The sequence below is a fragment of the Rhyacophila brunnea genome, unplaced genomic scaffold (assembly GCF_057557595.1).
Source record: "Rhyacophila brunnea isolate RB1 unplaced genomic scaffold, BYU_Rbru_1.0 scaffold_4, whole genome shotgun sequence".
Taxonomy (NCBI): domain Eukaryota; kingdom Metazoa; phylum Arthropoda; class Insecta; order Trichoptera; family Rhyacophilidae; genus Rhyacophila; species Rhyacophila brunnea.
Window position 1 is genome coordinate 5,520,658 of NW_028233068.1, and position 25,242 is coordinate 5,545,899.

At 32.4% G+C, this 25,242-nt stretch overlaps 1 protein-coding gene across 3 annotated transcripts in view; it reads left to right on the plus strand.

Moving 5' to 3' along the window:
- The window catches only part of LOC147066743 (hemicentin-1-like), a 129,725-nt gene that overhangs the window by 78,795 nt on the left and 25,688 nt on the right, over nucleotides 1–25,242 (plus strand). For all 3 annotated transcript variants that reach the window (XM_085954368.1, XM_085954369.1, XM_085954370.1), the window contains exons 4-18: nucleotides 7,306–7,451; nucleotides 10,405–10,572; nucleotides 11,329–11,487; nucleotides 12,134–12,303; nucleotides 13,645–13,789; nucleotides 14,750–14,861; nucleotides 15,504–15,688; nucleotides 16,272–16,466; nucleotides 18,286–18,426; nucleotides 19,009–19,117; nucleotides 20,797–20,954; nucleotides 21,578–21,636; nucleotides 21,785–21,952; nucleotides 22,795–22,924; nucleotides 24,342–24,426. In XM_085954368.1, the coding sequence (XP_085810494.1) occupies nucleotides 7,306–7,451; nucleotides 10,405–10,572; nucleotides 11,329–11,487; nucleotides 12,134–12,303; nucleotides 13,645–13,789; nucleotides 14,750–14,861; nucleotides 15,504–15,688; nucleotides 16,272–16,466; nucleotides 18,286–18,426; nucleotides 19,009–19,117; nucleotides 20,797–20,954; nucleotides 21,578–21,636; nucleotides 21,785–21,952; nucleotides 22,795–22,924; nucleotides 24,342–24,426 (2,130 nt within the window). The remainder of the gene's footprint in view (nucleotides 1–7,305; nucleotides 7,452–10,404; nucleotides 10,573–11,328; nucleotides 11,488–12,133; nucleotides 12,304–13,644; nucleotides 13,790–14,749; nucleotides 14,862–15,503; nucleotides 15,689–16,271; nucleotides 16,467–18,285; nucleotides 18,427–19,008; nucleotides 19,118–20,796; nucleotides 20,955–21,577; nucleotides 21,637–21,784; nucleotides 21,953–22,794; nucleotides 22,925–24,341; nucleotides 24,427–25,242) is intronic.

The window sequence follows — 25,242 nt, forward strand, 5'->3', positions numbered from 1 at the left end:
TGTCCTCGACTCTCGCTCATGTTCCATATTATATGTTAATTGGGAGACATAGCATTTAGCCAACTATTTCCTTATATTTATATTTAAATCACGTTTACACGCGATTTTGTCAAATTTTGTGAACGCATTTCTATTTTGTTCAAATTGGCATATTATTTCCGTGTTGGTATGGAGAAGAAAAAATAAACACAGTGTGGGTTAAATAATAGAAACCACGATAACATTAATATTATAATTACATAATAGGTACCTACATATGTTGTCGAATATAAATTAAATTTAAAATATAATTCGAATTACGAATTAGTATTCCTAAGTATATTGTATAATATCAATTAAACTTATCAATGAAAATAAAAAACCTAGGTATATAACTTATTTTTTTAAATTTTGTTTTTCCGGAGAAATATTTTTTTTTCAAATATGGAATTTTTTTAACTACATCAGTTCCTACGAAGATCATAATATATGTGGCTCTACAGAGTGATGTATTAACAGATTTTCGTTTTTACGATAATGGATGGGATACCCGCTCGGTCATAGTGTGAGCTGATTGTAGCTTTTATACAACTATAATATACGTAATTCGTATACCTATTGTAAAATCTGGTTGAATATATTATATCTATGGTGATAAACAACTCAATCTGTGGCAGCATATTGATCGGCGATTTTAAATAGCCATTTCCCGTAGTGTCCAATAATGGCAAACTCAGTAGATAGCTGATTGCAATGATTGTTTTCACGATATCCGTTTTTCCACAACATCAGCTATATCCGATGACGCAAACTTACTCCATACAGTAGCTGACTCAATTATTATAATAATTATTTTCTAAATACTCTTTTCAAGATGTTATTTTGATTGTGAGTACGTCAATAAATAGCGGATCATAATTCATTGGACATGTCACACGAATATAAGTTCCCGGTCTGATAGTATCTCAGTCTCGGATTCGCTCCGCACAACATCTCATTCTACCGAGATCAGACCTCGGAATAGTATCATAAGTATTGTAACCACAGAACAGATAATAAATAGAATACCAATATTAAATACGCCGCATGTTGAAGCAGGCTTTTGAATGTCTGAGTGTCCTACGAAAATGAAGCACGCATTATGCACGTGCAATAGTGTGTAATACACCAACATTAAATGAGCGTAAATGCATAAGCCGAGAGCAGTTTTTAGTATTCGACGTAAAACGTATTCTTAATGGTTACATGAAATTTGTACGTATGCAGTTCTTCGTGGAACACTTATTCGTGTGCCGCAGTACGTGAAACATGAGTTCGTGCAACATTTAATCAAATGACGAGTTCTTCGTTGAACATTTCACCGTGGAATACATTTCACCGTGGAATACGTATTCTACAACATGTGGCGCTAGTTTGCTCTTCCAATTAGATTCAATACGAATTTTATGAGATGTCTTTATTGGTTTTAAATAATTTAATGTTGAAACTACATAAATAATATACCTATACGATGTGATTGCATTTATAATCTACTTACCTACCTATTTTCTAATGTGTTTTTCTTGTATTACGATGGTTTTATTACGTATTTTTAAGTGTTTTATTTAGACATTAATATTGCAACTTACAGAAATAGCAATATTTTGTTGTTTTGGTGTGGACAATGGACTAGTTGATTTGAAACCTTTTGTAAGTATGCATTATTGAAAATAAAAAGATGGCAATACCTACCTTTTTTAATTTAAAAAATAAGTGTATATAGGTACATAGGTATATGTAAATGCTGTTGTTTAATTCATTTAGGATATTATTGATTTTTATAGATAAGTACGTAGTACCTACTTTACTTTTAAATAGATGTGCCCGAGTTGGGGGAGCGGTCGTTTATGAAGAGTGGGTTAGTTCGATCCCGCGGATATACAAAAATACACGTTGTTTTTTAAATGTGTCTATTGTGGCTTATTGCGTTTTATTTTAATTAACTACCAAATATGTTGAAAATTTATTATAGTATTATAGAAAATGTGTGTTCTTATTATTATTTAAAATAATATTATGGACAATGTTGATTTGAAACTTTTTGTAAATGGATATTATTGAAAATACGAACGTGTTAATAGCTGCATACTTTAATTTAAAAATAAATATACCTACTTATATAGATGACTGCATTTATTGAATTCATTTTGGATATGATTGATCTTTGCAACTTTAAACATAGGTACTACTACGTAGGTACTTTAACTTTTGCATATCCTGATAATACAGCCATGGTATCCGACTTGGCAGAGCGGTTCCATATAGAAAGTGGGTTCAATCCTGTGACTTAATAACAAGTAACAACCGTTATTCGTAAAAAGTCTGTTAATATAATCTCCATTCTATGGAGCCAATTTATGTTCCGGATTGCAGAAAAAATATTAATTACCTATTCTACACTCGTATAATACACTCCGTTTCATTATAGGTTATTTTTGTTATAGTAAGGTAGGTACGTAATAATGTTGACTTTTTATTAATACTTATTAATTTTTAGATTTGATCAGAACTCCGGATATTAGGTATGTTACAGTGGCCAAATGTTTTTTGTGCACTAGAAGCACGTGAAAGTTAAAGGACCTACCTACACAATAAACTGCAAAATACAACGGATTTGTAATTGATTTATTTCAAGATTTTTTAATTATATTTAGGATATGTTGATAGGTACGCGTACTTTATACATATATGTATAAATATAAAAACCTTTTTATTTCTTACAAACAAAAAAAGTAAATGACAGTGAATTGACTATATCTAATGTATAACCTATGATTATATCTATGATTGTATTATCTACTTATTATCTAGTTTATATAATATTAATTAAGTATTATTATTTTTATATTTTTTGTATAATACATATATATATTAAGATACTTAAGTACTTACTTTATATACGAGTATTATAAAGATCAATAATATCCTAAATGAATTAAATATATATACCTAGGTAAAAACATTTATTTTTTAAATAAATTAGGTATTGCCATCTTTGTATTTTCAATAATACCTACTTACAATAAGTTTTAATTCAATTAGTCCACTCAGATTATAATAATCTAATTAAAACATTTGAAACCATTGTGTGTTAATACAGCGTAAAGACCCAATGGGTTTGGCGAATGGCTAACAAGTGACAACATTCTTCGTAAAAAGTTTATTTGGTACTGTTCGGTTATACGGAATACAGCGGAAAACGCATTTTGAAAATAGGCGATAAACTGGATTATTTGTTAGTTTGGGTTAGTTTAGGTTAGGTTTGGTTAGGTTAACCTAACAAATAATCCAGTTTTTCGGCTATTTTCAAAATGCGTTTTCCGCTGTATTCCGTATAACCGAACAGTGCCGTTTATTTATTAATATAATTTCTATTCAATGCAGCTCAATGTATTGCGCTTTGGAGCAAAAATGTTAATTATTTAGCCAGGTACATACTGTATTCTGTTTACTAAGTATTCACACATACATGATTTATAAATAATATGTAATGTTTAATACGCTTACGTTATAGGTTACTTTTGTTACAGTTGCATAATAGTGCATTTTAAATATCTATAGGTCATACCACATAACTGATTATTAAGATAGAAATGCTAAAGCCAGTCACCATCGACCCAGAATTTGAAGCCAGCAACGCAAGAAATACTAAGCCCGTTTAGTGTCTTCGAATATTGCCAATATTGAATGCGCGTTTCATTTATGTTAGAAACTTTAATGCATATTATGATATTGTTGTTTTAATTTAATAAAACGCATTTTTTGTAGTAGTTATTCCACTTTTAATTAGGACCTGTTTCGTCCGCCTCAGAGGGACATTTTCAACTGAGTACATTTTTTTAAAACAATATTTATCAAACAAATTCCAAAGCGACAGAAATAATATAACAAAAATGCAGTTCCACCATGAATTGACAGTTAACAAATTAAAACATATTATGATACTTACGTAATGTAAATAACATATTCTTTATCACGTGGTAAATAGCTATAAGAACATTGTAGTCAATTTCAAGAATGTATGTTTTGAAACACACGTTGGTTTCGTAGCCATGACAATCTTTATCTATCTACACTTCTGATGCCTTCTTAATTTCCTGCATTATGATGGAGTACACAAGTTAAGTTATTATAAAAATAATATAAAATGTACGTTCATAGATAAAACGGAAATAGATTTAAATTAGCATTAGGTATATTTGTAATTTCAGTTAACTTATCTGTACATATATATTTGTATATACCTGTCTAAATTGCGAAATAAACATTAGGTACTTACCTAAATAGTATTGTTGTGTTATAGGTATTTAAATTAATGATATACTTAATATTTTCTCATCAATACTAAACTTGATAGTTAATACCATTAATGTGCATTACGTAGGTATTACCATAGACAAATATACTATGTATATGGTTATTACTTATAAATAGCTCCCATTATCAATACATAATACCAATAAACATAGTAACATAATATAATATTATTTATTTACAATACATAATGAAATTTTAAATATTCATGTAAAAATATAATACTTACTTAAAAGTACGTAATAAAACCATTATAATACAAGGGACACAGCAGAAAATAGGTAGATAAGTATATTATAATTACAACCATATCGTACGTAATAATGTTTTTTTTTAATAATATTAATTTCTAAAACGGTCTTTTTTGTGCACACAATAATGAACAAGGGAACTCTCGAGAAAGGGCCAACCCAATAAATTGACCATAATACAAAAAAAATCTACCATCTGGACACATTTGTCTTGAATGAATGTATTGTTTAGTTTAGACTTTAGTCAGTGTCACTTACTAGATTCCACCAAAATAAAACGGATTTGTAATTAGGTAATGCATCATTTCAAAACACTTACTACATTTCGTTATTGGTTTTTTAATTATATTTAGGACATGTTTCCCATAGTAAACTGAATAGTAATTATAATAAACCATTTTTTTTCAACCAATAAGACCCTAGATTTGAGAATGTAACATTCTATATATTGATTGACACACTAGAAATAATCACTTGACACGACACCAGTGGCGCACCCAGGATTTAATATTGGGGGGGGGGCAAGGAGGAAAATGTAAATTAGTCCCATAGGATCTATTTCTTCTTCACAGCCTAATTTCTCGTTTATCGGTCTTTTGTCTATTGCGCTCGGTGTACCTACACCATGGTGTACCACATCCTGAAACGGGCCCTCAGGCTACGATATTAGATTAAAGGCAGTGTGAAACACTACATTAACGTTCTTCAAATTGTGTTTTAGTTCAAATTAAGGGTACTTATACAGTGAATTATTGGCGATTTTTAATACATCTACTTTAATAATGGAGCTGTCGAGTATCGACACATTATAATCAAAAACTATATTGCACAATTATATAAGTAATTGAAAATGTTCATGACCATGAAGTATACTTTTTTTACTATTAAAGCTAATTTATGATGTGTGTTTATCTCACTTATCTGGTCAACCCGACACGCCAGGCCCCCCACAGCCCGGGCCCCCAGGCTAGAGCTCTGTCAGCCCTCCCCAGCCATGACCGACACTACTCCGGAATTCGGGTGGACATCGAGAATTTTTGACATTTCCATTAGGGATTGTGTTTCTAAAAAAACCTGACATTAGTGTTTCGAAATTTTTGTGTTAAAAATTAAAATCTACGAAATTTTTCTAAAAAAGGTGCTGGAGAATTATTACAAATCATTTTTTGTGTCTTTATTTGTCTAAGCCCAAAGGTATAGTTTATTGGCTTTCAATTTAAATGTTTAAAATCATTCTGATAATTTTCATTTTTGGGGGGTGCCAGGGCCCCTTGCCCCCCCCCCCCCCCCCCCCTGGTTGCGCCACTGCACGACACATTGGGTCTTTACGCTGGATTGATCGATCCCACTTCTTGATAGACGACCACTTTACCAACTCAGCCACCATGGGTGTATTATTAGTTTTACTTATTACTTATAAGTACAATATATAATAAACGGTACTGAAATGATACCAATATCTCAGGATTATAGGTTAACCTATAATATCCATGTGTGAATTGTGGAATAAACACTAACTACTTATTTTTGTGTTTTATTTTAATTAACTACCTAATAAAATGTTTTCCTAATTCCAACCAATAAATAGCTGTTTTTATAGTTACCATTAAGTGCACTTCATAATATTAAGTACTTATAAAAATCATCAATTATTAATACTTACACGATAATATCTATATTACACAAGGAATTATAAATCTGGATCTTGGTAAAATAAGTGCCAATATCAAAATTTGCCAATACTAAGTTAAGTGTTGAAAAGTTCCTAAAAATGTTCAAAAATTGCTTTATTTTTTGGTCTTTTCCAAATTATTTACTTGTATTAAAAACAACATAAAAATCCATCGTGCATATTATTATTTATATTATCAATTAATGACTTTGAAAGGCATTAAAGAATCGTTTGTACTGGAAAAAATGACATATCGACATAACCACTTCTTTTACGAAGGTAAAGAAATATAATATTATTTACTTACAATTTTGAAGAAAATAATGCTATTTTGGTAACGTATAATAATCATGTAAAATTATAACACTTAAACCATCGGAGATAGAAAATAAGTAGGTAACTAAATTAGAAATAGTTTCATATTGTAATTATATGTATGTAGTTTCAACATTAAATTATTTAAAACCAATAAAGACATCTCATAAAATTCGTATTGAATCTAATTGGAACTGCAAACCAGCGCCACATGTTGTAGAATACGCATTCCACGGTGAAATGTATTCCACGGTGAAATGTTCAACGAAGAACTCGTCATTTGATTAAATGTTGCACGAACTCATGTTTCACGTACTGCGGCACACGAATAAGTGTTCTACGTTGAACTGTTTACGTACAAATTTCCGGATACGATTCTTAACACGTGTGTAAGTTTAACCCAGTTTCTTCCTTACTCGAGTCGGTTACCTGCTATCGCTTTACCCGTTGTGTATTTCAGTTCCCATTATTTCTGAGTTCCCTGATTGTAACATAACTACTGTAACATAGTCTTGTACCGACTGTTTACGCTGCAAATAAAACTCGCTCCTCCATCTATCGGAGCAACTGCCAAATCCCGACTTTTCATCACTCCTTCTGACGACCTCTTCATCCACCATCCATGGCTCCCACAGTGATGATCACCCACATATCCATGCTGTGTTAATTATTATGATTAGCAGTGAATATATTATGAAAAATACATACTGAAGGATGCTGTTCATTAATTTTCAGGATTGAAGTATCGCTCCAGACTCCTGGAGAACTGACCATCCTACAGGTGCAGGTTGATGATGAAGATGACTATCGGTGCGAGTTAACTTACGTCCAACCAATCGACACCTGTCCGTCCGTCAGGATCATTAGTTTGAGGACACTGAGTGAGTTACAAAAATAAATAATTATATTACTATTAAAACCTCGTAAGTCTGTTTGAGAAGAATATTGAGGGGAAGGAAAAACGTAATAAAAACAATATTTTAAAAACCTCTATAATCGAAGAATCTGCTAACACTGGCTATGAAATACGAGGCTTTAATTCCATGTTTGAAACCACGAGACTTACGAGTTACGAACCGAAGTTTTGACATAATTTAAAATGTTTTTTTTGTTTAAATTTTGTCGAACCAACTTCATTTTTCTTACTTCTTACTTTCTTACGAGGTCTTAATAGTAAGGTGGCGATATATTAATTATTATTCTTTAGCACTACAATCCGGTGTGGATCTCGGCCGTCTCACGGAGAGGTTTTTTAAGTACAGTTTGACCCATCTACATTGAATCCGACTATCTGAGCCCTGCTATTTCCTTGAAAGCAAGCATAAATATATTGTCAACTTTACTCATAAAATTAAATCAAAACTATTCTGAGTTCAATATCGCTTTCGAATCAAAAGCAAATTATTTTTTTTATAGTTTGGCGATTTGCCAGTAATATAGGAGTTCAAAATGCCTAACAGACAAAAACAAATGATAAACTCATGTGTATAAGAATAAATCATTACATTATTCATAACAATTTTATTATTTTATATAAAGCATATAAAATTAATATTTCCGTTGCCCTTGTCATACTTAATAAGTGTTGATATTATGGAGAATTATTAATTTAAGGTTAATATTCCCCAAATAATTCCCCTTAGTATCTAAATGAATATGTATAATTATACAACATGACATATGACGTAATAGTCTTTTTTAAAGCTGTGCAATATATTAGTTGCCAATTGTTTTAAAGTAGGTACCTACTATCTAGTGGCGAAGAGAGTGAAGGTAGGCTGTCGAAATCCGACATAAATAGTACATAGTAAACTTTGTCACTCGTACTTATTTGTTATCATTGAACTAATATTATAGTATATATATGGTGGAGGCAGGCTGTGGAGATTCTACATAAATAATGCAGATTATACTTTGTCAGTAATGCTTATTTATTTCGATTGAACTAACAATATACATTGCAAATTGTATTCATTGGTTTTTAAATTCAATTAATCGCTGCCTAGACTAAACCTTAATAGTAGAGGTAAAGTGTGGAGATCCGAAAAAAATAAAGCACACTTTGTCAGTCATATTTATTCGTTTTCATTGAACTAAGAATAAACATTACAGAACGTACTTAAAATCAGTTAAACCCTCCCTAAAGTAAACAACAATAGATCGTAGGTTTAAAATATTTATAAGAATATTTTTTATCTTTTATGGTTTGGTTTGGGCAGAGTTTAATCGAATTTTAAGTACCATCTGTAATTTGTATTCTTAGTTCAATGAAAACGAATAAATATGACTGACAGAGTGTGCTTTATTTTTTCGGATCTCCACACCCTACCTCTACTATTAAGGTTTAGTTTAGGCAGGGATTAATTGAATTTTAAAAAACCAACCAATACAATCTGCAATAATTTTTATTCATAGTTCAATGAAAATAAAGAAGTATGACTGACAAAGTTTAGTGTGCACTATTTATGTCGAATCTCCACACCCTACCTTCACCTTTCACAACTGGTACTACCTACTATTACTTAACTCGTTTAGAGTGAGTTAAATTTTTATTTATTTTTTACTTAGTGTATTTTTACAATAAAAATAATGTGTATTTATATAAAAATTGTGTAAGAATATTATTTTCGAAAAACTCAATTGTTTTTTACTTTGCATTACTTAAGTGTATTCGATTATCAAAATTATAAACGACGAAGCATCACAAAAATGGTTAAGTAAATATTATAATATATGGGAGAACATGGGGAAAGAAAACACTTAAAGGAAATTTAAACTGACAGGGGAATATCAGATTTTTCTTTGCACAGTTAGATGAGCAGTGCCTGATTGATGGACAGGGTGTGAAACAACGGTGAAATTATCGTTGAAGCGTATTAGTATTTTGGTAGATATTACGAAAATTTACAATTATTTATTGCCATCACTCATTTCGGTATAATAAACTAAATTAATTGGGAAAAGTATTTATTAATAACCATTTATAAAAAGGTTTCTAAACATTTTTCGGATAGGTACCAAGTTAGTTCCTATTTGTTGTTGACAGTAAAGTTATTTCAGGCTAAAAAAATAGTTACATGTCAATTATTGTACGTATAACATTTCACCGTAGCACAGTTCGCTGTGAGCTTTCTTATCAGAAAGAGATGATCGTATACTATACGGTCATTTCTAAAGCATCGAGATGAAAAAAAATACGCATTGTTATGTATTTCTAATTCAATTACTTACATATTTTCTAATGTCTTTCCCTTGTATTACGGTAGTTTTTATTACGTATTTTGTAAGTATTTTAGGTACAAGTCGGTTTACTGTACAGGAAGCCAGGCGGGAACCGCGCCACTTAAGGCTTTCCTTAAGGAGCTATTTAATATGAAAATTTGGTAGGTATTTTCACGGAAAGCAACTTTAATCTCGGTGGCTGTGATCAAAATTAGGACCGATGAATTATCAAGTTACCTATTACCACAGAAAATTATTTTAATAGAAATTTCATCAAACCGCATTGCCAAGCCCTCCGCAAGAGCCGATTTTAGTGAGTAATGTTTTACCAAATGCATAGCCAACACGCCAGTGTTGCCATAATATAATTTATAAAAACATCGCTTGTAAAATTATAACATTGGAATAAATATTCGATATCTGGCAACACTACGACACGCACACAGTCACACATATTTTCGAATAACTTAGGAAAGGGTCGCGGAGGAATCGTGAAGGGGGCGAGGCAAGTGCGTGAAAAAGTTCGTCATGTTTTGAGGAACAAACACTTGCAATAGCTCTATCTATATTTTTCTATAATCTAAGCTCATTGCACTGGGATTTCATTTTCAGTGAAGCCGACTGCTGTGTCAATATTTGACCAAGTCGCCAAGAACATGCAAGCAGAAAAATCCTTACAAGGTCTCCTGGAGTGCACTCAGACATCCATCGAGTGCAAGGCCTTTGGAGGACGACCGGCTCCGAAGATCACGTGGAAACTAGGAGATGAAGAACTGGCAGGTAATAATATAATAATATTTTTACATTATATATTAATTTGGCGTGTAAGCAACGGACACCATCATTTAAAACTGTGCAATTAACTAACAATTCGATCAAAACACTTTATGAAGGTTGTAGTAGGTCTTACTTGATTCCAAATGCATCCGATTTAGATCTCAAATTGTATTTTTATCGAGTAATACCTGTGTTGACGCACTCGAACTGCAGTGCCGTGTGTCTTCGCCCTAATCTGAGCGCAAAACACTAATAATGTGACGGATCACTCATGACCTAATGCAATGGTACAAACAGTCACGTAAAACGAACGACACTCCACGAAAATTCAAGACTCCCTAATACTTTGCAACACAGAGTGAAATAAAGCATGTTTTGTATTATTCGACTATCGAGTTTTGCCGACTCTATTATAGCGAAATCAACCGCACTGCGATCGAAAGAGTATCATGAAAGAAAACTTAATTATCAAAATCAAAATAAGAAAATTCCTAAAAGTGAACGACAGCATAATATGGAAAACAAAACAATAAATCTCACTCCTGCTATGTGCGCTGCCCACATATAATGATTTTTTGTTTTCTAGCTGGTAGTTGGTTTGGATTTGAGCTTTCTAGGTAGTACCTATCTGTGGACTATCGTACTTATTCTATTCAAATTTGCTAGAGTCGTTATAGTATATATTTATAGTATACATACGCTAAAGTATACATTTTATGTATAATAACCAACGTCTAAAATTGTTTTCATTCGATTCAGATGACGTATCAACGGTTGGAGAAAACTCTGATGCAGTGACAACAAGTCGTCTCCAGCTTCATGTGGAGCGGAAGCATCACGGCATGAAGCTTACTTGCGCAGCCAGCTCAGAGGCCCTTGATGATCCCATGATTGCAGAATTGGAGCTGGATTTGATATGTAAGAATTACGATATTATTTCATTATTATTTCTTCACTCCAAACGGAGCATATCATAATATTTTTTACAAGGAATAATTATTGGTTGTCAACTAGTCCGGAAAGTAAGATGAGGAGAAGATTATGAATACCAATCATCTTGACTGAGTTGGGTATTTCCCGAGAAAATCTCAATCTCGAAATTCGGGATTTCCCGAAATGATAAAATTTTGAATTTTCGAGAATCGGGATTTCCAGAAAAGAATTCTCGAGAATTCTGGAGATATCGGGAAATTTTAAAAAAAACTGTAAAAATCCTAAAATCAGTGTAAAACAGACAAATTCCAAAAAAATATGATTTTTTTTTTATTACACTGATTTAGGATTTTTACAGGCTTTTTTTTAAATTTCCCGATATCTCGGGAAATCTCGAGAATTCTTTTCTGGAAATCACGAATCTCGAGAATTCAAAATTTCATAATTTCAGGAAATTTCGAATCCCGAGATTGAGATTTTCTCGGGAAATACGCAACTCTAATACAAACCTCCACTCTGTGGAAGGCCCATATGATCTTATTAGAATCGGACATGGTTGAAAAAAAATCGTAGTAACTTCTTAACTGGCGTACTTTCTTAAGGTCTAAATAATGCTTTATTATTTTTTTAGTACTCCCCAAGGATATAAACATAACTGGTGTAGAGCATCACGTGGTCGAGGGTAGTAAGGTAACCCTCGAATGTCGGTCTGGAGGAGCAAGACCTGCCGCGTCGCTAGTCTGGTTCAATGGAACTGATGTGCTCCCATCTGATCAAACTCCTAATACTCAAGAAGAACAGGTAAACCAATATATTTGGTAAACGGAATGTCAGCTTTTTAGAATGTGCTGCCCCTAAGGATTAAATGACACTGTGAGGACGTAATAAATTTTTCTCTGTAGACATATTGCTTTACACTTGAATGAATGTATATTATCCGTGACTTTCTTTTGGACACGTTTACATATTGTGGTTTAAACGATAGAAAAGATATTCTCTGAAAACTGTGATATTCTTTATGGTGTTGATGTATGTGTGCCCAATAACTATCTACTAAGAAATCGGGAGCATCTGTTGTTTATCCTCTCAAAGTGTCATTGGTGTTGCCAATTGGAAGGATAATAACTGCTTTAACCAAATTGCTTCGGATTTTGATGCACTTGCATCAGGATAATTTTAGGTGGATGCAGTTTTAAAAATTCCAAAATATATATTTAGCCCACGCTGTGTAGGTAAGTGTCGTTTGAGTAGCACTTTGTGATAAAACTATTGTTAATTGACTTGTTATCGTATCCGGAAATTTGTACGTAAACAGTTCACCGCAGGACACTTATTCGTGCGCCGCAGTACGTGAAACATGAGTTCGTGTAACATTTAAGAGTTTTTCGTTGAACACTGGAGTATATTTGTACGTATACTACAACATGTGGAGATGCCTTTACTAGGTTAGGTTAGGGTTAATCTAATTGGAACAGTACTATTTGCAAACTCTCGCCGCATTTTGTAAGATACGCACAAATGTATTCTACGGTGAAATGTTCAACGAAGAACTCGTCATTTGATAAAATGTTATCTGAACTCATGTTTCACGTACTGCGGCGCACGAATAAGTGTCCCACGATGAACTGCATACGTACAATTTACATGTAACCACTTGTTATATGATAATATTTTTATTTATCTCTAAGAATTCTGAACTATTAATTTTTAAGCTTACTTTAATCAAAGAAATATTTTAAAATGACTTAGGTACTATCTTAAATAAATAATGCAAATAATTGGTTTGTAAATTCTGAAAATTTTAAATTTTGAAATATGAATAAAATTAGGGGACTGAAAAAATAAAAAGCCAAAAAATGTTGGTCAATTTTATTAATTGACAATATCGCAATAATCATCATCTATCGATATCAAATTAATCCAGTACTTACCTGCTATATAGGTAATAATATTATGTATGTACCTATATATTTAATTAATATAATCTTTACACCATAAATAATTATCCATCGATTATGTATTATTTAGATATTACAGTTTATGTCTTAAAGTGGTATTTTATAGGTAGATACTTATTTTATAGTAACCCAAAATTACTTAAAGAAATTTCAGTACTTCCTAAATTTTTGTAAATGTTTCTAGAGCGATGGTACATTCATCTCATTGGCAAGACTGTGGTTCTGGACATCTCGTTATGACAACGGCAGATCTTTCCACTGCGAGTCATCTCAGCTGGCTGCTTCTCCACAGCCAACCCTCAATGCGTCACAGACCCTTGATGTTCATTGTAAGTTTCTTTTTCATTAACTCTACAATGCGGATCTAGGCTTGAGTTTCACAAGAAATGGATCTTAGCCTCTTCACAAACTCGGGTCCAAACACACACTAGGAAATAATATTTGAATTTTACAGGAATCAAACTTAAGCCTTGCTATTGATTTATTGAACTCATAAAAATGGTCGTTTTTTACATTGTTCGTTTGGAAATGTGCTTGGATATAACGAAGAAAGGTCACGAAAGAAATCAATGGATATTGATGCAGACAAGAGTACGCGATGTGATAGAAGTCGGTAAGCAGATGAAATGACAATGGGCTGGATATGACGCTCGGTGACTAGACAACCGCTGGACAAAATTGAATACGTGTATTAATTAAGGCTCTAAGTACCATAAACAAAAAAACTGACATTTTTATAGAAAAGTGTTCTACACACTAACGCCAATAACTTCAACTATGGTCTAAGTGCTTCAAGCAAATCAAAAAAATACAGCAAAATATTTAAACCTGTCGACGTTGTAAGTCCGTTGGCCTGTTTTATTTATAATGGTGTAAATAGCACTACAGTGGTCAACCTCATTCAATATAAAATGGTCGACGATGGTGTGTTGACACTTGCGAGTTCTTAATACCTAAAATTATAGAAGCTGCCGTGATTGCTTCACACTGTAAAACCACATTTTTCAAAAGGTCTGCTTCATGAAATTTTACTGCAATGACTCGGTATTTTGTAAATACAGGCAATACTACTTTTTGGTACTTAGAGCCTTATTTAATACACGTATTCATAATAATGCCATCACAAAGTGGCACTAAATGACTACATAGATACCTTAAAGCCCGCTGGATAGACGAATTCATAAAGTTCGGTGGATGTACGTGACAGTAAATCACAGCCTTCATCCAGCAGTGGATTGATGCCAGCTGATGATGATTGTTATTTAATTAAAGTTATTTTATTTTTTTAGACCGTCCCGAAGTGTCGGTAGAGCCTGCAATTGTGATGGTAAATGAAACTACCGATGTCCTGTTGTTTTGCAAATACGAAGCCAATCCGAGGAACCTGCTGTCAATAACTTGGTATGTCAACAAAGTACTTCATCAACTATTCTCGTCTTGTATTATTATTTATTTAGGCAAGGTTTAATTATTTAACTTCAAAAACTAACCAATACCATCTTCAATTTGTAGTCTTATACCCCGTTTACGCGTGCATGAATTTTCAGTTGACAGTAAGTATTATCGCGGCCATAACAAGAAAATATATAGGTAAATATGTATTATCCTGCGGTTGCAAGCTTTCATGCATGAGTCGAAAAGGGTTGGAAGCTTCTTAATGTCCATGCAACGGTAGGATTTTTTAGTAGAACGATAGTGGCGAACCTGCCGGCAAAAAAACGAACTTTTGAGGTAAACCGATTTTCACTACCTGTCAAATAGTAGTAATAGTACCATAAAATGACAACATCGCATCTCGCTCACTCTTGAAGAATGAGATTGGAGAGACAGTCAGGACTTTCAGGTGTAAACAGTTATTGTCACGATAGTTTAAAATATGCACTATTGCTACCAGTATATCCATGCACGTGTATAGGCCTACTTGACAAAACTGAATTCAAATTCTGATTCCAATAGAAAAAACTGAAGCTTTAAATTACGAAGAGTGGTTTTCATACTCTCCATAACAAAGTCTAATCATGATATTATATATTATAATTCTAGGCTCCAGAATGACGTCAAACTTAATGTGTCTGATTATCCAGACCACTATGAAGGCGGAAATCTCGAGGAGCAATCACTTTTGATCAAAAACTCTTCGGGAGAAGATATCGGAGACTACTTTTGCCGGGTGGAAAACTTGGTTGGAGATTCTACCAGTCAGCTGAGTGTCCATGTAAATATTACATGTAAGTATTCAAAAAAATACAAAACTGAACACTAAACTAATAGGTATTCAATTAAATTATTATAATATTAATACTATCGACCGATGGTACTTGATGAAATTTGAATTTTAATTCTAATGGATTTAAGTTTTGTACTATTCTATTATTTTAATTTCCAATACGTTACCATTGTTCCTAGAATGGACGATTTTACACCTCTTGAGTGTAGTATTTTTATTGTTTATGAGTACTAATGATCTATTATTACGTTTTGACGATTTATTTTAATATGCTTATCGAGTGTATTATTATTAACACTTCAACTATTCATAATTGGTTTATTATATTTTTTATTGTGACCCTTGACTTGATAGGTAGGTTATTGAGTTTTTACATACTTTATTGTATTGATTGATTAAATAAGTTAGAGTTAATAGTATTCGTGGTCAGTGTTTATTTGGCTTTTAGTGAATGTACACAGTGCCTGATGATGCCGAAAGGCGAAACCCGGGTCGTAAAAAACGAATAAAATGGAATAGTACAAAACTTACATCCATTATAATTTAAATTTTTATACTTATTTGTTTTATTTTTTTTCAATTAGTCAAACCTGAGGTCCAAATAACAATGTCACCTGAAAACTTTGTGGTGGAAAGCTCAAGGCAGAATGTGACTTTGGGATGCGAGGTGTTGACGGGAAATCCTTCCACTTTGCTGCTGGTGAACTGGTTCTTAGATGGAGAGCTTTTGCAGCAGCTTCCTGAGTGCAATGTGACTGATGAAAATGGAAAAATTAAAGGTAAAAAAATAACCGGTATTGCATTAATGATTATTTTATACATAATATCGTCTTAACTGACATCACTCACCGTATCTAAATTAAAATCAAATGAAATATGTACCTACGTAAACTATTATTGTCAACTATATCTACCACAGCGACAATTAATAGGTATCTACCCACCTACTTAATAATAAACAAACACCAGGACTCGAAATGGACCGGAACGCACCGAAGCACCGTTCCGGTTTATAAAATCCCCAAAATTATCGCTCCGTCACGTGAAAATATTAATTTTACTGTCGGAGCGGGATATGTCACATACGTACCCAATAAAAAAATCTCACACACTTATTTTTTTGAATACATAATATACCTACCTACAGATAACAATATTAATATTTTCGTAAAATTATCGAGCGCTTCGGTTCATAAAATTTTACATTTCGAGCGCTGACAAACACTAAAAATGAATAAACTTTTTTCCGCGTTGGAATTTTTTAGTCGACTGTTAGTCGTTTCATTCTTCCTAGTATAAATGGTCAGTATCAGTGTCGAAGAGTGCCTGATGGAAAGAAGTACACAACGTGTGACTGAAAAAATTATGCTTATGCAACTTGGCGAGTAAGATGAATACGATGCTTGACGAGATTTGAACCCGTATAACCACTAGTATCGCGCTACTGTGCATTAACCAATTATGCTACGAGCCTCCTATCTAATTGCGACAATTTAAACTAGTAGGTCGTACATAAAAAGCTTATCAAATAACGTTATTATTGACTATCAGTTTCTGTGTATTAAATCAAGGAATATTAATTACCTTAATTACTAACCCACGCCCAAGCCCTCGCCAAATATTTTAGTTATAACGTCTACTTGAACTTGCTATCAATTTTTAATAAACCATTTCTTTTATTCAACGAGTAATTCATAAGATTTTTGAGAATGTAACATTCCATATACCTATTGAACATACATAATTTTTTTCTGAGGTGTTTTGAAGTTATGTATGTTGAATATATGGAATGTTACTTTCTCAAAAATCTTGTGAATCATTCGTTGAATAAAAGAAATGGTTTAATATAAATAAATACTAGTATCAGTAAACTATTTTTCAGCAACTCATTATACACATACTTTCTAGGTTAAAAGTTGACTAATCACGTCATTATAATATAATATAAAATCTACTAGGTATAAAACGCGGGAGATAGATGGTGTTAGTAGTCGTACTTAATTTAGATTTCCTCATTAAATATTTAATATGTCTGTTATATATTGCGTATAACACGTATTAGAAGAAAAAATAATTACAAGATAAAAAGAACTTTTTATATACAACGTTTTTAAATTTTCTGTTGAATCATATAAACTTGACTTGACTAGCTTAAACGATCAAAAAAATTTGTACTTGATAGAAATAATAATGAAATGTTATTTTGACATATTATCATATTAATTTCCATATTAACGCACGTATATATTATTAATAATTTTGTTGAATGGACCCCAGACCCCTTGCAACCAACAATGGTGTCGAAATAACTTTTCATACAAAACAGAATTAACTGAAAATGAATTCAATTCTACTTAAAGATGGCTAAAAGTATTAAAAAATGTATTGGCATCGTGTTCTGATATATTCTAATAGTTTCAAATGTCTAGCTAGTCGGGAAGTTAGTTAAAAATCGATTACAAGATTTATACCGGACAAAGAACCACCGGACAAATAAGAATACGAGCTAAGAAAAATGTTGTAATAAATAAATAAATGGTGCCGGGCGTGACTCTATTCCGCATACATCGTATATGTATAGGTATATTCTTTTTCCAGATGACATGTGTACTGGCGTGATTCCTTCACAGCTCCTGTTGGAAAACGTGACAAAATCTTTCCATGGAAACTATTCCTGCCAAGGCCAAAATTTGGCAGGTCTCGGACCAGTCAGTAGCCAAGCAGGCTTAACAGTATTTTGTGAGTACATGACCATTTTTGAAAATCTAATTAATATAATTTAAGTAATATCCGAAGATAAAATATCCGAATTTTCCATCAAAATTAAATATCAATTTATATATCTACTACAATTTTGTATGCAGGGGCACGCCAAGAGGGGTATTAGGGGTGCGAAACACCCGGGCCTCAAGATTCAGGAGGCGGCAAAATTCCGAAAAAAAACATTTCAAATGATGTTATTCAATAAAATTACACAAAATAAACTTTTTAATGAAAAAATTCGCCTGCGGCACAATTTTCTTCCATATTATTGATTATTCTTTTTTAAACTGTGCTTCCATGCTCCATCGATACATATCTATTGATTCAAGATGCTTTACGTTATAATTCAGAATATTTATTATTATGTAAGTAAAATATGTAACCAATAATTTATTGATACAATTTGACGACAATAGAATAAATTATTGTTTCAACTTTTCTTTGACGTCTGACATATTTTGGCATTTTTGGGCCGGTATCCGGCGGTGGCCACCCTTGGCCGATTTTAGTAGTTTGTTTTATATTGTGTTAAAACATATCTTATCACTATACCTACAGATGAACCGGGTCCTGCAGCGCTGATATTTACGCCTCAAAAAGTCATCAAAGGAGAAAGTGTTGAGCTTACATGTTCGGTGCAAGACGGGGGAAGACCGTTTGCTGATAGGTATTAAAATAATATATAAAAATCCTAAACATTTTGTTGAAATATCAATATGAATATCTTTTAAACTACAAAACACTATGGTGTCAGCAAAAATGAAACCAAAAACATCAGCTTAATTAAATTGATCATTCTGTTTGTCGTATTGTCAGTTTGGTTATCATTTACACTCTGTACATCTCTTTTCATATTCTTTTGTCTCTTTATTTAGTAAAAATAAACCAAAGAATCACACACTCTTTAAATAAATGTATAATAAAGAGGGGTGTATTTTCAAAATGAACTTATTCCACTACTTGACGAAAATGAGTTATGAATGCCAGAAGTTAAAAGATAAAATTTTGAACAAGTATTTTTTGTATGTATTGAAGAACCTAATAGCATTCAATCCAGTAGAAAAATCAGGTTAGTTTGTCAAATTAAAAAAATTTGGAAAGTGTGTAAAATAGTTATAGTATCGTTTGCATAAGAATAGTAAAAGAAGTTTAATAATTGTAATGCACAATTATTAAACATGGAGTGCCAACTAATTCAATCAATAAAACATGAAATATTTAGTACTATTAATCTCACAGCGTATGAGATTCGGCTTTCTGCCAACTTAACCTTCCGTAAAGAATGTTTTATAAATCATTTATCTACCTCAAATAAAATGTCATTTGTAAACTCGTTGAAATATTAAATTATAATTTTTGGGCGCCTTAAAAGTTGTGTATTTACAAATTAAATATAACAGTATAAAAATAAGAACAGAGCTAATCGTTAAAAGTGTTATTTAATTACACACAACCAATTTACATTGAAATTTAAAATGATACGAAAATAAATAAGTACAAATTTGAGAAGCGTTCTTTGGTACGGTACATTAGAGTATTTCTTTTAAGATGGTAATTATTACTTAGCTTTGTTTAAAGTGTGATGGCTGGAATCTCATCTTGGCTGGAATCTGCCGCCTTGTCTTCTAACTTCCCGTCCGAAAGGAAGTAACTACAAAATGGCGTTGAAACTGTTTCTATTATGTTAACTGAACACGTCCGATCTGTACTGAATCTAATCTTGGAGTAAAATCTTCTGGGCGGAAATAAGTTATTTGTTGATATGACGCTTTCAAAAAGGCGGGAAGAAACCCCATTGGCCTATTTTTTAACCGTCATTGTTTTAGAAACAAGGTTGACACATACTTTTAACAAGGTTGTGCCAAATTTATTGTTAATTAAATTAACATTATTTATTTAAGTCTGCGTTTGAAATGTAGACATGTCACGTGAAATGTAACATGACAAGTTATAAAAGTAACTTAATCCAATACAAAAATATATATGTAACATCAACACCGTAAACAGTTTTTTGGCTTTTGCAAAAAAATTGTTGTAGTGGAATAAGTTCACTTTGAAAATACATGATACTAAATTATAATTTTTCAAAGTCGGTAACCTCCACTTTTACTTTTTTTATATTTTTCTTGATTCTGATTCTGTAAGTACTTTTCCATCATAAAATATCAAATTCAGCTCCGCTTGTTTGTTAAATGGAATTAAATGGGGAAAGGGGAAAGGAAGGGAAAAAATGGGAATATTCATCAGCCGCCATTTAATTATTATAGACATTATTTCAAAATGGCGGAATATGGAAGTTACCGACTTTGAAACTAACAGTCTCACCTAATTGGGTATTGTTTTTAGTTTCCAATGGCTCCGTGGTACCCAAATGATGACCGAAATTCAATCCTATAATTGGACTATTTATCCGGTCAATTTAGAGACCGAAGCTAACTTTTCATGTGGAGCAGTTAACAAGGCTGGATTGGGAACACCTGCCATCGTATACATAGAGGTGTTTGGTATGTACATTAATATAATGTTTATAACATCATGACATTAAATTCAGCTTAAATTTATATATTATTATTTTTTTTAAATGGCTTACACATGGTTCATTCTATTTTTATCTTTTTCATTTATTAGAATTATTTCAAGCAGTAAAACCACATAATATTAAATTTGTTAACATTCTAAATTATTATTTATTAAGGGGGATCCTTATACCAACAGAGGTACCTAGCGGGAAAATACGAAGCTTGCAATTTGAGACATTTTTTTGATATTTTACAATTTCAAGCTTCAATATTGGGACCATATGTACCTAAAATAAAATACAATTCTTAGTTTAACTTTTTAAAAAAAGTTTATTTATCAATTAATATACCTAGTTGCAATTGTAAATTATCAAAAAAATGTCTCAAATTGCAAGCTTCGTACTTTTCCGCCAGGTGCCTCTGTTGGTATAAGGATCCCCTTTAATCAAAGATAGTAACCATAGACTTTCATGAATAGCAATTTTTCTTTGAGGTAAATATTCTAAAATTATATCAATGCAAAATTTTAAGAAAAAAATTGATCAATGGAAAGTGCACTGTAAAAAGATTGTTAATACTGTTTCTAATTATAATATTTTATATTTCAGCACCACCCTACTTCATCACAAATCTAACATCATATACTGGCATCGTCTATAACGCATCGGTAAGGGAAAAATGTAGTTAGGTACCTTGTTCAAAATTCACTTTCATGTATATTATTATGTATTGTTAAAATTATACAAAATAAATCATTGAATTTCTTATTCTTATTATGTTTAAAAAAAATAATATAGGAATGTATTTTCTCCTAGGACATTTCACTTAACTGTCGCATAGAATGTTCCCCACTTTGTATGGTAAGCTGGTTCAAGAATGGACTCCTCTTGGATGATGCCGCATCAAATCTCTACAGCATCGTCAACAATCCGATTCCGCCTGACTCACGAAATGATTATTTTGAATCTTTAGATTCCACACTGGTAAGAATGATTTTTTTGATTGATGACATGATTTTTTTTTAAACATTTTACATAAATATGATTAATTTTAATGATTGTTATATGAAAATGCCATGATAAGCATCAATGAACAGGACTCTAGGCTTCTTAGAAGCGACAGTCGCTGGTTAAATGTAGCCATCCCATAGTACACAAGAGGTATAAAATGTCCGAAGTGATGAAGTAATATGACAATGCAATGTACAAGACCGAGAGAAATTTAATCAACCTAGAGAGGCTTTCATCCAGCAGAGGATTGATCCTGATTACATTGATTAACCTTAGTAACCAATTACATTTGAATATTTGAACATAAATATTATAAATCTCTCAGTGGACATATCTATTATTATGTAATAGGTACCTAATAAATTCGTCAATATTATGTGTATCAAAAAATTGTCGACATTTCTTATGAAGACAACACTTAGGAGGGCCGTGGCCTCCTCAAGTTATCTTATCCGGTCTGGTCTATCCTTCTCCATACCAGGATTCCAATCACTTGTGCATTTTAGAGCGAAGCCACACTGGCGCTGCGTCGCGAGCCCGCTGTATTCCGACTGCGAGTGGGAGTGAGTACGCAACAGCGGTGCGTTATAGTCTAGTTCTTGTTTGCAGTCGGAATACAGCGGTCTCTAGACGCAGCGCCCGTGTGGCTTTGCTCTTAGGTCACACCATCCTACTATTGCAGTTTGGGTCTTCCAACAACCCTTTTTAATTAAATTCCCTACTTTAATACGTATTATTAATTTTAAATATTCCAATTAGATTTATTACTGATTTTAAAATATGTTAAGTAATATAATATTTTCTTGATTATTTAGGTGTTCAACATATCCAATTGGCCAAACCAAGTTCTTGACAGAATTGTTGACAATGCGGCTTATACGTGTGGTTCTTCGGACAACGGTGTCGGTCAAATAATCAATTCCACAACGAACTTAGGAGTTGAATGTTAGTATAAAATAATATATGTAAATAAATATAATAATAAAACAGGATGTTCAATATAGTTGATATATTATTTTACGAGTACATAATATACCTATATATACCAGAGTGGAGATTTGTAAGACTTTTGTTTTTATAAAAAACGGAAGTTAGCCAATAATTGGTCAACTTATTAAATCCATACTTTGGGTCTAATAACACATTGAAAAACAATATATTGTGAAAATTCACATTCTGGGAAAATGTCAAAACCGAACCCGGGACCCACATGATATTAAAACCTGATACATTAAGTGCCGAGCCACACCGGGCGACTCTGGTCTCGAGACCAGTCGCCGAGACCAGACCGATGCATGCAGTTATATGGACCATGCCACACCTGGTCGCCCAGTAGTCGCGCAAGCAATAAATTCAGGCGATCAGTAAAATCTCGTTCTTGCGCTCGGTCTGGTCTCGCGGTCTCTCTGGTCAAGCGACCGGTAGCGATGTATGTATTGAGTGCTGGCACACCAGGCGATTAGTCACGGGCAGCCAGCCATTATAATTATTATTTTTTGCATACTTGCGTAAATACGTACATTCATTATTATTATTTTTTGACTGCCTTGGTCGCCTGCAAGTCGCCGGCAGCCACGCTGCGGAGAGAATGTATTTTTTTGCATACTTGCGAGTACATTCGTTATTATTTTTTTTATTGGCTGCCTCTCTGGTCGCCGGCAAGTCGCGCGAGTAAATCGCACGAGGAGGCCAGTCGCGCAACTGGTCTCAAGACCAGAGTCACCCGGTGTGGCTCGGCTCTAAGATTCGGCCGTATCTGAAACAAAATAATATAAAAATCATGTATCAAATGGGATTCGAATACACCATACACTTGCTAAAGCAACTTCGTTATCCATTAGGCTACCAAGCCAGGCGTCCTCTTTTGCACATAATCTGTAATACCGTTGTAACTGAGAATGTTTTCAAATTCCGCCAGTACTGCTTTAATATTTTTGTAATTTAAATCGACATAACCTACTAAAAGTTATTCAGAGATGTCGTTAATATCCATTCCATTTATATTTTGACTTCCCATAATATTAATTATAATTGAACTTATAAATTAATCTTATAAACTTATAAATTTAATTATAAATTTAACTTAAAATTTAACTTATAAATTTAATTATAATCAACATAATATTAATTATAATTTAAATATTATACAAAATTGAAGAATGTAGCATTATTCTTATTGACACAATCTACATCTTGGTTCAGTTTCGCAATGAAAATGAAAGTTATGTGTTTGAACCGTACTCGGTTTTTTTAAAAAATCTCTAATATTATGTAAGTTTCTGAATATATTCTATATTTTGCATATTTAACACAGTAATGAACAATTATTATTGTTAATATTGATTTTCTCATTATTTTTCAGACCCTCCAGAAAATATGACAGTCTCTAATAAAGTTGTGTCTGTCACAGAAGGACAGGTACCAGAAAAAGTTATCTGCTCAGCAAAGTAATTGAAACTTTATAATTTGCAATGTTGCATTATAATAACTATATCAAAATAGAATACCTACAAATGTTATGATGACATTCTAAAATTTCTACATGTATTGTAATGACATATCGACTGCTTAATCTACAAACCAGCCAAGTGCACTTTTGACCAAAAATTAGATTTTGATGGCATTTTGTTATAAAGCATGTTTTCTATGCTCACACAAAACTGCTGGTGCCAAATTTTCAATATCGTAAATGGAACAACTCCGCCCTTTATATAAATTTTCTTTATATATAAAAGGGAAGCTAAAATAGTGTATTTATTCATAGTATAGCTTATTTATAAAAAGAATAATCGGTTATACGAAATACAGCGGAAAACACATTTTGAAAATACCCGATATACTGGATTATTTGTTAGTTTGGGATAGTTTAGGTTAGGTTAGGTTAACCGAACAAATAATCCAGTTTATCGGCTATTTTAAAAATGTGTTTTCCTCTGTATTCCGTATAACCGAACAGTACCAGAATAACTTCCAAGTAAGTACTTATATCTTTGCAATAAAATTGTTAAATTCCGCTCGATAGTTAAATTATTATGTTTTTTTCTCATTCCTGAACAATTTGTCCAAATGGAGTTAGCCAGTTTGCGGATTATGCAGTCGATAATATGTAAATATATAATTGAACTCAAATAGAATAAAATATAATATTCTAAATATTTCAATTCATTATAATAGCAGACAAATAGAATAAAAATACTATACTGATAATTTACTAGTAGTGTCAACATTCATGTTAATATGTAAATACGTTTGAGCTTTGGAGA